We start from the raw sequence: 15,295 nt of genomic DNA on the forward strand, positions 1-15,295 counted from the left end.
CTGCCTACCGCTTTGTAAAATGAATGAGATAGGGAAGCCCCATTGCACCTTCCTGCTCCACGACTGTCTCTGTTGCACATTCATAGTGTTATTGTCCTTTTTGGACATAAATTTATTCCTTAAACCAACGTAGAAAACTGGGTCCACTATATGTAGGAACCTCATTTTTCAATTTAAACAACATTTGATAATAATTCAGAACAAAATCAATGAGTCCATTGAACAATTAGGTTTCCTTTAGTTGAGAAAAGTTGCTGCTTCCATACAATTAACTAAACGCAAGGTTGTTTTAAAGCACTTACTCATTGCAAAAGCTTCCTCCTTTCTGCGATGAACTCCTCTCTTTCCCAAATGCAGTCAACCCCCAACCCACCCACATTGTTGTGGAAGCATCGCCATTGTGATCTTCCCCACATAATCCGATATTTCAAAATCACACATGCAATTACGGCCATAGAGATTGGTTTTTCTTCACAGTTGACAACATTTGCAAATGTTTGTTCTAGATGCCCACCAGGGAAAAAAAAAAAAACACACTCAGCTCTAGGCATTGGAAAAAGAATGAGTCAGAGCTTTTCACATAAAATATACAACAAAGAATAGACCTTAACCAAGGGTTTAATTCCGAAAAAGCAGCCGCCCAACTACTGAATCAAACAAAAAGCATACAAACATTGGATTCATACAGGATGGATTCTCCTTCATTCTTGATTCCGCTAGCCATACAAATTGCCTAAGCTCTTTCCATGATAAGCAATGCTTCAAGTTCTTCCCTTCGCTGCTCCAATTCCTACAGTTATTAACACAAGAAAGTTACTATACATATCACTAATAACAATTTTTTTTTTTTAAACGATGATGGATCTAATAAGAACACAACTCCAAAATTTCATATCTTTCAAGCCTTAAATACTGTCTATCCAAGTGAGGGATTCATTTAATTCTCAAATATCAGGACATGAGGATATGGCTAAATTAATCAAATTTTGCTCTTCTTTCAGTTTATCCCTTAGGACAAATTAATGTGTATAATTAAAATAAAACTGTCCAACATGAGTCTTTAAGCTCACTCACAATGAAATAGGAATTTTGCTCTTTTTCTTTAGTCAACATCAGTTGTTGCACACTATCCAACAGTTGAGCATGTTAGACACATATTTAATGCCATGTCCTACACAAGTACTTCATAAATTTTGAAGTTAGAACAGATTAAAGGGACTTTCTTTGGGGAGAAGGGGCCCAGAAACCTCAGTAAAGTGGGTCACCATTTTCTTAGACAAAAGAAAAGGTGGCTTGGGGGATAAGGAATCTTTCAACACTTATCAAAACCCTTCTTTGCAAATGGAGTTGATGGTTTGCTAAGGAGAGGGGGGTTATATGAAAGCTAGTGATATCTGGAAAGTATGGAGTAGAAGAGGGTGGGTGGTGATCCAAGTAAGTAAAGAAAATTATGGGGTAGGATTATGAAAAGCAATTAGAAAGGATTGGGATCTCATGGCTTGTAAAGTTGCTTTTTCAGTTGGGAATGGGTGGAGGGATTTTGGAAGGACAAGTAGTGTGATGACAAACCACTCTATATTACATTCCCTTCTCTTTTTGCTATTGTTGATTCTGAGGCTTGGGTGGCAAATGTTCCAATCAGTCAAATGAAGGGGGTTGTTGAGCCTCTTGCTTTTCTAGGCTCCTAAATGATTGGGACATGAATTTAGTGGAGAGGTTCCTATTGAGCTTGCATAGGAGGAGAGTAAGTAGCAAAGAGGAGGATAAGGTAATTTGAACAAGGTTGAAAATTGGTAAATTCTCTATTAAAGCTCTCTATACAATTTTAGAACTAGGATGTATAACTTTGTTTCTAACATGTGTGATATGGAACTCTTGGGTGTTGTCTAAGGTGAGCTTTTTGGCTTGAGATGCTACTTGGTCGAAGGTTTTAACTTTGGATCATTTGAAAAGGAGAGGTTGGTCCTTGGTCAATAGATATTTTCTTTGTTAGGAGGAAGAGTCCATTGATCGCTTACTTATCCATTGTGTCAATACAAGGGTGTTGTGGCACCTGTCGTTCTTCCTCTTTAGGTTGCAATGGGCGCTTCCTTACATGGTCAGAGATACACTCTTAGGTTGACACAATTCTTTTGTGGGTAAAAAGTGAAAAAAGGTGTGACGGGTTGCTCCCTCATGTTTATTCTAGATCATATGGAATGAAAGAAACTGTAGATCTTTTGAGAATGAGGAGCATTTTGTGCTTAGACTAAAACATTCCTTCCTTTGTAATCTTTGATCTTAGTCTAAGTTGTTTTTAGTTTCTTTTCTAGTCCCTATTTTGTAGTAAAATTTGTGAACTAGTTGGACTCATTTTAAGGAGGGCGGTGTTTCTATTAGCCCTCCTTTTTAGAGGCACCTTGAGGTGTCTTTTGTATACATCTTGTGTACTTTAGGGCGCTTTGTAGGCGTCTTTTGTTTTCAATATATTATCTTGCTTTACTCATCAAAATTTTTTTTTGAAGTGGTATCAAAAAAAGAAACCTAGCATAGCCACCAATGGTGCTAATGTGGTGACAACAGAGAGGACATGTTTGGTAGGATAGAATTTTAGTTTGCTCCAATGGGAAGAGGGTGCCTAGGCTTTTACAAGTGGTGGTAAGGTCTTTGGCCTATGCCGTTCAGTCATGATGGGAGTCTTCTCCAAGGTTGACGACGATTTCCACAAAGTAGGGTTGTAAGGAGCTGGAGGTTAGGGATAATTGTGAAGATAGTCCACGCATGGCTAGGATAGTGGGGGTTGACATTGGGTGCCATGTTTTCTATCAAGCGGCGTCAATAGGTCCTTTGTGTGTTGACCACACTTTGAAAGGCTCGAGGCCCTCTTCCTACAGCAGTGTGTTGCAGGCTGAAGGAGTAGGTGAGAAGCTGGCCCTAAAGCATTCCTTTATGGCCCATTCTAGGTCATTGGGCAGTGTTTCAAGCCCTCGTTCTCCTTTGGCCCTGGAAGAGGAAGGTTTCAAGTTGGTTGGGCCCAGTCAGCTTCCAACTGCTTTGGCCCCTTGTTCTTTAGGTCAGCCTACTGTAGACCCTATTCTTCCAATTTTGGGATAGGCCTTTTTTTTTATAAGGGCCTGTCTAGTGGAGCCAACGGTTGTTTGAAAAGGCTCTTCATGCTAGCTAATAAAGGGATGGTGGTCTAGGAACTTCCTCCTGATCCCTGCATCATGTCAACAGCTCTGTGTGTTATGTGTAGGTCCCCTATTATCTAAAGCAAATGGCTTTGTCAAATTGGCTTCACCTCCATATTCCTTCTTGAGGGGTAAGGCTCCCTCTTCCTCTCTTTCTTCTTTTCCTCTCAAAGATAGGGGTCTTTTATTGGTGAGGGTGAATAACCTTAACCCTCAAAGGAAGCAGAACAAGGGGTCTCCAAGAGAAAGTGATGTTGAGGGTTGTGGACCTTCACTTTTGTCTCTCAACAAGGGTTTGGAACTGGATTTACCAGTGATTCTTTCTTCCGTCGATAAGAATGTAGACCCAGTCTCATGCGATGATGAGGTTGACTCAAGAAAGGGCTGCTCAAAGACAGACTGGTGGGTGGGAAGGATGTGGAGTCAGATGGGAATTGCACCAATTTGACTTCCAAGAAGTTCATCTCCTTCAACGAGTACTTGGGCTTGCCCGTGGAAGGGTTTGAGAAGGAAGCTGACTCCCAATTGAGAAAATTGGAAGCTCAAAAGGGTCATATAGTGGTGGGATCGAGTTTTAGAAGGAGGCCTCCTGCGTCTCGTTTTAAAAGGGACTGCTAAAGTTGGATTGCTCTGTTAACTATAATATTTCAAGTGATAAGGGGAGAAGAAACAGGAAGTGGGGGTTGGGTTTGGTATCCGAGTGCCTAGGCTAGGGTTAAGGTGTGGGGACATGAGGTGGAGAGGGGTACGATGTTGGCAGACCCCTCTTCTTGTGTCAAGATTTCACAACTGTTGGTTCCCTTGTTTTTACTTAGTTTCAAGGTTTGTGAGCCAGGGAGTGGCTTGGGCAAGGCGGGCTCATGTTCCTCGTTGTTCTCTTAGCGTTGTAGGGCTTGGGTTGTTGTTTAATCCTTTCCCCTGCTTTTTGGCACTCTTGGTGCTCTTTGTATACTTCGTGTGTTTTGGTGTGCCTTTGTTTGATCTTTTAATATATTCGCTTATTTACCTATAAAAAAAGAAATAGCCACAAATGGTGTCAAGTCAATCTGGAATTGAGACGACTATTGAAGTTGAGCTCTTTAACACCCTTGGATGGTCTCATTTAGTTTTTGGGTTGACATGATGAACCTTCTTGCAGAGGGAGATAGTGGTTGTTTCTTAGGTTTCTCTGGGGAGGGGAGATGTTCAGAGGTTTTCTCACTAGTTGAGGATTCTTTATTTGGCAAGAGACCTTCATCCTCTCAATTTCCTGGAAGCCTAGATGTTCCAATCATGTGGCTGACTTGGCTCAGAGAATAGCTAGATCTCTTGAATGTTTTGCACGAAAGGTCCTTGGAGGCTTTCTCACTGGTTGAGTAATTGATCTTTAGCAAGAGATATCACTATCCATATTTCTTGTAGGTTTAGATCTTCCAATTATGTAGCTAACTTGACTAAGATTGGAGCTAGATCTCTTGAGTGGTTGCAGGGGGGGTCCTTGGAGGCTTTCTAACAGGTTGAGAAGAATTCAGTTCTTGATAAAAGACACCTCCCTCTCCATTCTTGGAGCCATAGATCTTTCCCAACAAATGACTACATTTTATTTCATTTTTGTTAGATTTTTCATTATATGCTGGAAGGAATTGCCAAAGCACATTTTGTGCAAGTATCTTTGAAAAAAGAAAAGGGCTCTTAAGTGGGACAAATGAACTCCAGGTGAAAAATAGACTTGAACCACCAAATTAGATGGTTCTAAGACAGGAGGTCATGTACACCAACAACCATCATGATTCAGTGATTCTTGGAATATGCAAATTGAAAACTTCCTCCAGCAAGTCAAATCCAATGTAATTTAAAGAAACAAGTAAATTTGGATACTTCACAATAATATATCATCCCAACATCTTATAACCAAGATCTTTTTAGGTAGGTTATTAGTTTCTGGTTTTCAATCAGTGATTCACCCACCATAAACCCAAGAAGATGCTTATAGAGGAGATGCCAAAGTACTCATATTTCAGATTCAAGCCTGGAATTGGAAATAGTTTGAACCCTCACTTACACCAATCACTTCTGAAAGTACAATAACTTACCTCTAAATCCTTAATTGCTTGCTCCCTCGAAACTTCTTTCTTTTGGCGAGCTCGTTTGAGAAAGCCAATGCACAGGATTCCCTGAAAGTTAGTATTATACATAATTACTTCATTTTACTAACAGGAGAAATAGTTGAGAACTTAGTTGTTAAGCACAACAAACAAGAAAAGAAATTAACGAATTATTCTTTTTTAATAAGGTGAAATGTTCCTTTCTTTTCTTATTCCTTTTTCTTTTTTTTTCTTAATGAGAAACCAAAGAATTTTATTAAAATACAAAATTGCAACTAGAAGGATAAGAGATCCTTCATGAAAGCAAATCTCACAAGATCCAAGAGGGCTAACACCAAATAACAAAGAAACAGATCTAGAAAAAAGATCTCCTGACTTAATTTAGGGATGATTGATGCTTCTCTGTCAGCTTACCGAAATAACATAGATTAAACCACAGGCAAGGAGCATATAGCTAGCTATGTTTTGAAGAAGAACGAGATCCTTCTGCTTACTAGATTCATTAGGAAAAGCTCTTGTCATCACTGCAACACTGAAGAGAGCAATCATTACTGTAAGAACCAAATAAGAATACTTTTGTGTGTGTTTGTGCATGCAATGCTTCTGACAAAAGCTTCTATAAAAGGCTACTAGTACCAAAACGGGCCCTAACTCAAAAAGAACATTACATCCATCAGTGGTAGCTGTTATAACTGTCATCCTTTCTATCTGAAGTTTGGTTTTGAATTGCGTCCAATCAGAACTATCAACCATAACTCTGATCTGTTTCTACACATGCTCTAGTTTGTTTATAAATATGGCAGTCCAAACACAATGCAGCAACCCACTACTATAATTAAAATTTTAAAAATAATAATACTTGAAAATCCAAAATTATATCATAATTGATATTTGGTTGGATCTGAGTTTCGTTGGGTACAGGAACCTAACCCAAAACTAAGACAATTTTTGGGAGAGAAATTCTGTGAAGAGACAAAATTGAGAACTTTCTAGCTGATGTATGAGACATATATAATTAAAATTAAAAATATAATTATTGAAAATTTAAAATTATATTGTAAGTGATATTTAGTTGGATCTGAGTTTGGCTGGGCATGGGAAACTAATCCAAAACTAAGAAAATTTTTAGGGAAGAAGTTTTCTGAAGAGGCAAAAGTGAAAACTTTTTCACTGATGTATAAGACATACAAAATCTGCAGCATTCCCCTGCCAGCCCAATACTCCAACATCTGCAACATGTTGATCGAAATTTAGAATCAGATTATGTGACCAAGAACCTTATAACAATGACAACAATAACATAAGTATTATAACTTTGCAGATTAGAAAGGTCATAAATCAGTAATTTAGAAATTTGGATGTGCCATGGCATGTGAAGTGAACAACTGCAGCACACACGTAGGGATACAAAAACAACACTAATCATTTGTTTTTAAACCAGAAACAAAAGATGTATTAATTATGGATAAAAAATACATGAGAAGGTTTGGGTCCTCCCCACAATATATGAAACAACACTAGTCATTAAGAATTCAATATGACAAGCTTTTGTCTAGAAGGTCAGATTTGACAATTATGAGCAGTTTATAATGATATAGCTACAGAAAAAGATTTTTTAGAGGTAAGTTACCAAGAGCCACTTTTGTTTTCAATTATTGTGGTATGGAGGATATATAACACAAAACAGTGTCTCATTCATATCAAAGCACTATAGGTGATGAATCCATCTTATCATATAAATAAATAAATAAAATTTCCCATAGTTGGTACTCTTATTTCTATTAAGAAACATTTGCTTCCCCATGGAACAGTTTGATTCTTCTGCCTCAGCAAAAATTTGATTAGAAAACCCAAAGAAGAAAAGGTTGCTCTTTATGATCAATATCATCTTCATGTGTGCCCCAGGGACCTTCACTTGTACATTATCAGTCCTAGAATTGAGATTTGAGTGTAATAGGGGCATAGTATTGGTCTTAGAACGTGGAAGCAGAAACAGTATTTAGGCTTCCCTCAAAAAAGAAATACTTTCTTAATTCAAGAGTTACCCTTATACAACTAACACCGCAATCATGCTCAGATGTCGCGAATCAACTCAACAATGGCCATGTTCTAGTTAGGTGGAAGGTCATATTTACTGGTTAAGTTCATTGAACTGAGGTATTGGGTTATCCTATGAGCATTAAATGTTTCTCCTACAATGTGAACTGAACCTTTTGACCATGTATAGGACATCATTTTAGGACTTCATGCAATGAGATGGTTTAACTTCCCTTTTTATTTTTCAAGTTCATTTTCCCATTGTGACTGCATCATAGGGTACGGATTTGCGCCCTCAAATTTCAAGAGAAATAAAATTCCCTGTAAAATCCATAGGGGAGGTTCTAGATTCAATTCCTAACAACGGAAAGACGTCATCTATCAAAAAAGAAAAAAATTTGAAGTTCATAGATTGAGGTAAAATCAATTACAAATATCCGATATCATCAATTTGATATTGTTAGTAGAACACAAATGCAATAGATCAATTTCTAATATCCCATATAATCAAGTTTCATCAGTTTAATATAAAAGAATACCTCTGTTAAGTCTTGGTTAATGTGGTCTTTGGATACATTTGGGGAGGATGAATGTTCTTTTTTTTTATTTGATTGATAGGTTGAAATTGGAGGAAATGATTATCATAAGTGTTGTGTGCTGGTCTTTATTTCTTTCTTTCTTTATTCATTTATATGTTACTTAGATGTTTTTTTCTTTCTAACTACTCTGTTTGGCTGTTCCTTTGTATACTTCTCATATATTAGAGCTGCCCCCTTTTGGCCTTTTAAATGTACGTCTCTTATAATATCTGAAAAAAAAGGAAATTAAAAGAAGAAGAACAAAGGAAACAAGATGTAGCAAGTATGATTTCAAGTCATTTCTTTAAATTCTTTTAACCTCTATGTTTTAAAAAGGTTATTGCACATGATTACACATGGATCTAAAATATGGAATTTTATAGTTTTTAAAATTTTCTATTGAGCGCTAGGGCAGCAGCTCTTGTCATATTTTCAACTATATTACACCTTTTGTATTATTTGTTTACTTAATATATGATTCCAATTGAGTGTTCTTAATGGGGAAAAGCCCTCTAAAGTATAGTCAAGAAAGGGAAGGAAAGACATAAATAACTCTAAGTAGGATTAGTATTAGTTACAATTAGATTAGGATTAGTATCTGTTGGAGTCAAATTAGGAATAGCTAATTAGGTTATAGGAGAATTAAAATTAGAGTCATAATAAGTTAGTAGAATCCTAATAAAACTTGAATTTCTTGGAAGCCTATAAATAAGGTTAATTGGTGTAAACCAAAGTATTGACTATTAACAATATTATGCTTTCTTGTACACTTTGGAATTTTCAATGGTGAGATTACAGTAATCACACCATAAAATCTCTGGAATAAAATCTAAAGGCCTCAATTTTAATTAAAAAAAGTGAAAAAAAAAAAAAAAAGATCACTCCAAAAAATCATAAAGATTAATCAACCTTTTAACAATTGGGCGGACCTCTCAAAATTTTGACGCAATGCAATCATCCTTCCAATGGGCATATTACAGCATTGCATATAGCTCAACAGTGGAGAAGCAAATAGTGAAAAATAAGTCAAGAAACAAACCTTCCAGAACTTCATGATGAATCCCCACTCCGTCTCAGCAACAACCACAAATAACGCAATCACAACAGCATAACACCGAAAAATCCCATCGAAAACCTACGGAACGCCATACAAACATCAAGCACCAACTCCACACTTGAAAAGGCAAAGAATAAAATAAAATAAAAAGCAGTGATATTACGCACATCAGATCCGTCCTTGAAGGATCGGACGGCGGAGAGGACATTGACGCAAATGCAGAGAATGGCAGTCAAGGCCGTGATGAAGCTGAAGCATCGGCAGACGATCAAGAGAGGGTCGCCTCTGGCTCTGACTCTGGCGGCAGCGCCGGAAGTAGAAGAAGCAGCTCTGGGCAAGCCCTCTTCGTCGCCGTTTCCGGCCATTTTCCTCAGCGTTTCTCGAGAAAATCGCTTGGCTCCAAGAAAATGAAAAATTGGTTAGGGCTGGCGAATGGAGTAATGTGTATGTGTGTATTTCTCCTCTACCTCCATCGTTGATTCTTCACCTGCTGTTCCAAGGCAAGTTGTTGGGAAGTGGCAGTGTACGTGTCGGTTATCCAATTCATCTTCTGACACGTTTCCGCCTTTGTTTGATTCTTTGGGACATCATAGCTTTTCTAAGTTTAGGAAGCTATGAATGTTTTTGTGATAATGATTAATGACACATTAGTTTGATAAATATCTTCAAAATTAATCTAAATTGATTTTTTTTTTTAAAATGTCGCTTTTATTACAAACTCTAGATTTTAATCTGGATTGTTCAACTTTTTCCAACCCCATAGCTAAGATATACCTTCGTGATGCATATAACCTTTGATTTGGACGTTCATTTGTCATAACTCTATATTGAGTTCATCGTTACAATCTGTTTGTCACTATCTTATAAAGATATTTGTTTAATTACTCATAATTTTAAGAATTTTATAAAAATTACTAATGCATTTACTAGTAATTGTGCAATTTCTCATAAGCCTCAAGAGTGGTTTTATAATTAATCATAAATTTAAAGGAAATAGTGTAATTTTTTTTATAATTTAAGCTAAATAAGAGCATGCATATATAAAACCAAGATATAAAAAATGAAAGATATAAAATAATCAAATCTTATGATCTTTGCATCACAAAACTACCTAAAATGGGTGAGTAGGTAGTCTTTTTTAGCCCAAAAATCTTTTTCTTTTTTTTTAATTTTCCATGTTTTTTATTAGAATATAATTGTTTAATAAAGACAAAGAACATTAAATCACAAAAAAAAAAAAAAAAGACATACGATTTGCATGGAGAACCATCCACAAAGCCTTCTAAAACCTTATGGCTGTAAAAACTACAAGGTCACGACTATAACATAGTAGTTGATCACATCCTTTCAAAACGTTGAGGAGTCCACTAAGAAACGCATAGATGTTTCATTGTGAATATGAAGATAAATATAGGTATTAACATTATGAGTCTTGTCGATCTACCTCTAGGTTTGTCTTTAGGTGGTGCAATTGTTAGTTAGAGAAGTGTGAAGGAGTCTTGCATTTATGACTCCACAATGGAATTTTCATAGTGTAAGGTGGTGTTTGTTTTTTTGCTGAATAGAAAAAGTCAAATATTTTGGTTTTTTCTATTCAGCTAAAAGTATCCTATTGACATTATCCAATATAATTAAATTGAACTTATTGATAACAAGTTCATTTTAGATATGTTGGATGATGTCAACATGTTACTTTTAGCTGAATAGAAAAAGCCAAAATATTTGGTTTTTTCTATTCAGCCAAAAAACAAACACCACCTAAGTCTTATCGGTCTACCAATGCTTGTTTGATGTTACAAATTGTTGTTTCACAAAGGTAAGGAATTCTTTAGCCTTTGTGGAAGTAGGAATTGAGCCTTTAATATTTTTGACAATCTTCATTTTTATGAAACCAAGGTTTGGGTAATCTTAATGATAACAAACAAAGTTTTGAAGCTAATGGTTTATTAAGTGTGTTTAAATAAAAAGATTTCTAAAGTAACAATCACAAGGATGTTATGATAGAGCCCTTAGAAGTATGATATGATGTAACAATAATAAATTTATTATTTATTAATAAGATTTTAGTTTCATAATTTTATCTATCTTATTCATGCATTACACTTTCTGAGCATTTTAGTTTGGCATCTTTTGCATTGTATATGACTTTGAGTGCATTAGGAGTTACACGAAATATCTAAGTCATGGATTCTTTGCAAACATTATTTGAATCTTGAGAGAGTGTTTTTAGAGTACATTTGCTTTCAAACTTGCATTTCATCTTAATGTACCATTCAACCCTAATTTCCTTGTATGCCATTATGCTAAATTGTAAACTAGGAGTTTTGTTCTTATTAAATCTTTTTTTTGTATACCTTGTGACTTGGGCTCAAGTATGGGGTATCACTTAAGGGAAAAATATAGGTGTGGGGTATCACTTGGGGTTTGCCAAGTTTGTTGTATCAACGGAGGAGTTCAAGAGTAATGCATCTCTTGAGGAAAATTGTAAGTGTCCATTATAATCAATTAATCCAAGTGTAAAACTTGAAAATTTGGTTTGGAAGCCTTGGTATAATAGAATCTCAAGCTTGGTATTGAAACTTGAAGAGAGTGGATGTAGGTTGGGTTGTGTTAAACCATTATAAAATCTTGAGTTTGCATTCCCCTTTTCCCTAACCCTTTTACTTTGTATGTAATTGCTTTTCAAAAGTATATTATTACATACAATTATTTACCTTGCTAGAATCCTAATAATCGGTATTAGGGCTTGACCTCTATTTTAAGATTCAACCATCTTTGTGGTACTACTATAGAATCTTGCTTAACACCATGGAAGGGTTTTCTATCAATAGACCCTCATTCTTTATGGGTGAGGATTTGTTTTGGAAAACAAAAATAATTTGGTTTTTAAAGTCTATTGATTATAATTTATGGAAAGTCATTCAAATGGTTATTATGTTCCTACAAAATTTGAAAATGGAATGACTTTTCCAAAGTTAAGTCATGAGTGAGATGAGGTAGAAAAGAGAAATGTATAATTAGAGTCTTAACACTTTTCATAATCATGAGAGTCATTCTATTAGAATGTTCCCATTTTTCAAAGATTATCTTGACATGAAATGTATGCTATTAGAAGCTAAAGGAGTTTTCTCAATTTGAATAGTTAAATCTAATTTGAGGTAGCTCAAGGTAATAAGAATTTGTTTATTCTAATTTGAAAAATTAAAACTGCTCAATTTTGAAATATCACACAAATGTCCAAATAGTGAAGTTGATATCATTACTGAAATAAAGAAACATGCTCACTAAATCATTTACACAATGGGTTAATAAAATAAAAAATGATCCACAGTTCACATGGTCAATCTCTAGATTATGATGAGTAAACATTACATCGTGATAATCCCTGCTTTGGGTTGGGTTCACAATATGCTATTTACTGATAAATTGAGAGAAACTTGTAAATTAATATAAATGATTAATGTCATTCTCCACCTTTGGGCATCAGTCCAATTAATATCGTTCAATTATTTCTCCAAAACAATAAATTGTAGTTTATCCAATAGATTTCTCCATAACTTTAGGTTATAATTTTTCTTTTCATACCCAAAATTTATAAAAAAAGAAAAAACATTAAACACATAAATTACTAGTTATGCTTTGACACTAAATATTAGCAAATTTTCATTTAGTGTTCAATATGAAACTTTAAAATAACATTCAAGATATAAAGGGAAAAAAAAAAACTTGATTCATAATGTTTAATTTTAATATAATTTAAAAATCTCTAATCAATCCTATGATATTCTCTCATACTTTATCTTTTATGTACTTCTTAATGATGGGTACTAAAAACGCCTTTAAATGAATGTGAGTGAAGAGCAAATCTCCCACCAATACTATGATATTTCCTCTCCTACTTCATCTTTTATGTACTCTTTAATTATGGGTACTAAAAATGCTTTCAAATGAATGTGAGCTAAGAGAGACTATATATATGTCTTTTCATCATGAAATATTAATTAGATACTTTGAATTTTTCCATGAAGTTAATGAATGTTGTGTTTTTTAAACCGAATTTAATTTAATGTCACCAAAATATATACATGAAAAATGATGACAAGAACCTTTAAGAAAAGATAACTTAAGGCGATCCTTTAAACTTTGTAACAAGTATTATCATACAGAATGTAATAATTTTCAACATATTTTTTTATACTTTAAATTATTTTTTAAAATACTTTCTAAAAATATTATTTAAAAAAATCTTAAAATTATTTTAAAAATAAATTCTTGAAAAATTGTTTTTCATTGAAATAAAGTCTTTAAACTGTAAAAACTATTTTCAAAAACTTTGACTAGTAGTTGGGTTAGGCACCACTATCTTTTTTGTACTTTTCAACACATGGATGGTGAAAGAAAGGTGGGTTGGAGTTTCATAGGATATGAGCCTATGGATCATGTTGTCTATGTTGACTTGTGACTTATCCACGAACCCAAAATGAAGACAAATCCTAAGATAAGGTCACATCCCTCTATCTCTTTCAATGGTTTTTGTTTTCTTAATTTCATCAAACTGCTCTTAAAATTAAAATCGTTTCAAAATTATTGCCCTATGGATTTATATAAAGCTTCCGTTCACACAATGACTTTGATTTGAGTTAAAAAAAATTTGTCTAAATGTTATTATGAAAAGAATAAAATACCGTTTTTAAAAATAAATTTTAGAAAATATGGTAAAATAGGTATCATATTTTCTTTTTTGTTTTTAAAAATTTATGAAAATAATTTTTATTTGTTCTTTAAAAAATTATTTTTTATTTTATTTTATTTTTAAAAATTATTTTCAGAGAATAAGGATTGAACATTGTCAATTTTTTTTAAATCATATGACCGAAAAGACTCATATTTAGTTAGAGGTTTTTTATTTTATTTTTTTTTATTTTTAATTTCCAAATTTAGGAATGAGATTTTCTTTTTTCTCTTAAAAAATCTATACCCATGAGAAGCATACCTAAAAGTTGGTTCAAAACTTATCAAATATTTAAAGGCTTCTTAGAAATGATTTTGGAACTCATTTGTATGTTGTTTAGAATTAAAAAAAAAAAAAAAAAAGAATTTCTAACTTAAAAAACATCTTCCACATATTTTTTACTAAAAATAATTTTAAAAAATATATTATTTTTAAGAACAAATTTGAGATGTTTTTAATTCTTTTAGTATTTTGAGAAATAAAAAAAAAAAATATGAGAATAGTTTTAGAATTTTTACATTACACATGAGTGCATGGAACCTTTCCAAAAAGTAAAGTTGAGAAAACTGTTTTTCATTGGAGAATTCTTATAATTTTATCATATCAGAATTCTTAAAATTTTATTCTTAAACATATATGATTGTTTGATAAACTAACATAATAATTTAAAGTATCTTAATAACTTAATTTAAGTCATTGATAGATTAAATATGTTTGGTAAAATGACTTCATGGTATGACTTAAAGTAAAAAATAACTTTAAATAATAATTAACTTATTCTTAAGCTCGCATCTTCATTTTATTTTTTTATCCTCATTTGCTTTAATTACCTCTACGATATTTTTTGTTATTTTACGTACGATCTTTATTATTACTCAACTTATTTTGTTATAGTTATAATTTATTAAGATAAATATGTTAATTTAATAATTTAGAATAAATTTTATCATACAACCTTGATACTTAAAGTAAAAATTAAATAATAAGTCTTAAGTGAATAATTTAAATATAATTTAACTTAAATTCAATTTAAATTATTAAGTAATTAATATTAAATTTTACCAAATACTTGGAATTGTTTTTTTAAATTGGTGTTTAGTTGGGAAAAAACAAGTAAAAAAAGTAGTTATAATATTAATCTTAAATTAAAATCTCATGAAATTTCAGAATTTTGGATGGGATCGAGAGGATGAATGGAAAGGAAAGTTGGCCCGGTGAATTTTTTATATATTTCCTAATATTTTAGGATTTTATCTCCATTTATTTTTATTTTTCTCCCCTTTTTATGTACACCATCAAATGTGAAATGACATATTTTAAAATTTAAAATATGCTAGAGAGGGCTGAAAACAAGTTGTGTATTGCCTATTCATAAAGAAAGTGAATTATTAAAAATTAAACTTTAGTGAATAAATTAATTTTAATTATTTTATTTTAAAATTCTAATAAATTGATAATTCAAAGTGCAAAAACTATATGCTAATTTTTTTATATCATTTTTATAATAATTTAGTACCAAAGAAATCTAAATTTGTATATATATATATATATATATATATATATATATATATATATTTAAAAACAATTATACACACATATATGTATATTTCATTTGTATAATAATTAAGTACAAGAGA

General features: G+C 33.0%; 1 protein-coding gene across 5 annotated transcripts; it reads right to left on the reverse strand.

Annotated features, from left to right (window-relative positions):
• Positions 1 to 216: 216 nt before the first annotated feature.
• On the reverse strand, positions 217 to 9,551 carry LOC100267500 (uncharacterized). Of its 5 annotated transcripts, XR_009465427.1 has the most exons (8): positions 9,094 to 9,494; positions 8,909 to 9,004; positions 6,443 to 6,483; positions 5,669 to 5,786; positions 5,243 to 5,323; positions 687 to 790; positions 606 to 647; positions 217 to 502 (listed from the first exon to the last, which is right to left on the reverse strand). XR_009465427.1 is itself a non-coding variant. In XM_010649842.3 (7 exons), the coding sequence occupies exons 1-6, from the start codon at positions 9,289 to 9,291 to the stop codon at positions 734 to 736; spliced, it is 591 nt and encodes a 196-aa protein (XP_010648144.1). In that variant the 5' UTR covers positions 9,292 to 9,494; the 3' UTR covers positions 217 to 502; positions 687 to 733. The 5 variants fall into 5 exon arrangements, 3 of the variants coding, with proteins under 3 accessions (XP_010648144.1, XP_010648143.1, XP_002268351.1); XR_009465428.1 differs by having other exon boundaries at positions 606 to 790; positions 9,094 to 9,493; XM_010649842.3 differs by lacking the exon at positions 606 to 647.
• Between the last annotated feature and the right edge of the window lie 5,744 nt (positions 9,552 to 15,295).

Source organism: Vitis vinifera, chromosome 3 (assembly GCF_030704535.1).
Source record: "Vitis vinifera cultivar Pinot Noir 40024 chromosome 3, ASM3070453v1".
In the NCBI taxonomy this organism is placed as follows: Eukaryota; Viridiplantae; Streptophyta; class Magnoliopsida; order Vitales; family Vitaceae; genus Vitis; species Vitis vinifera.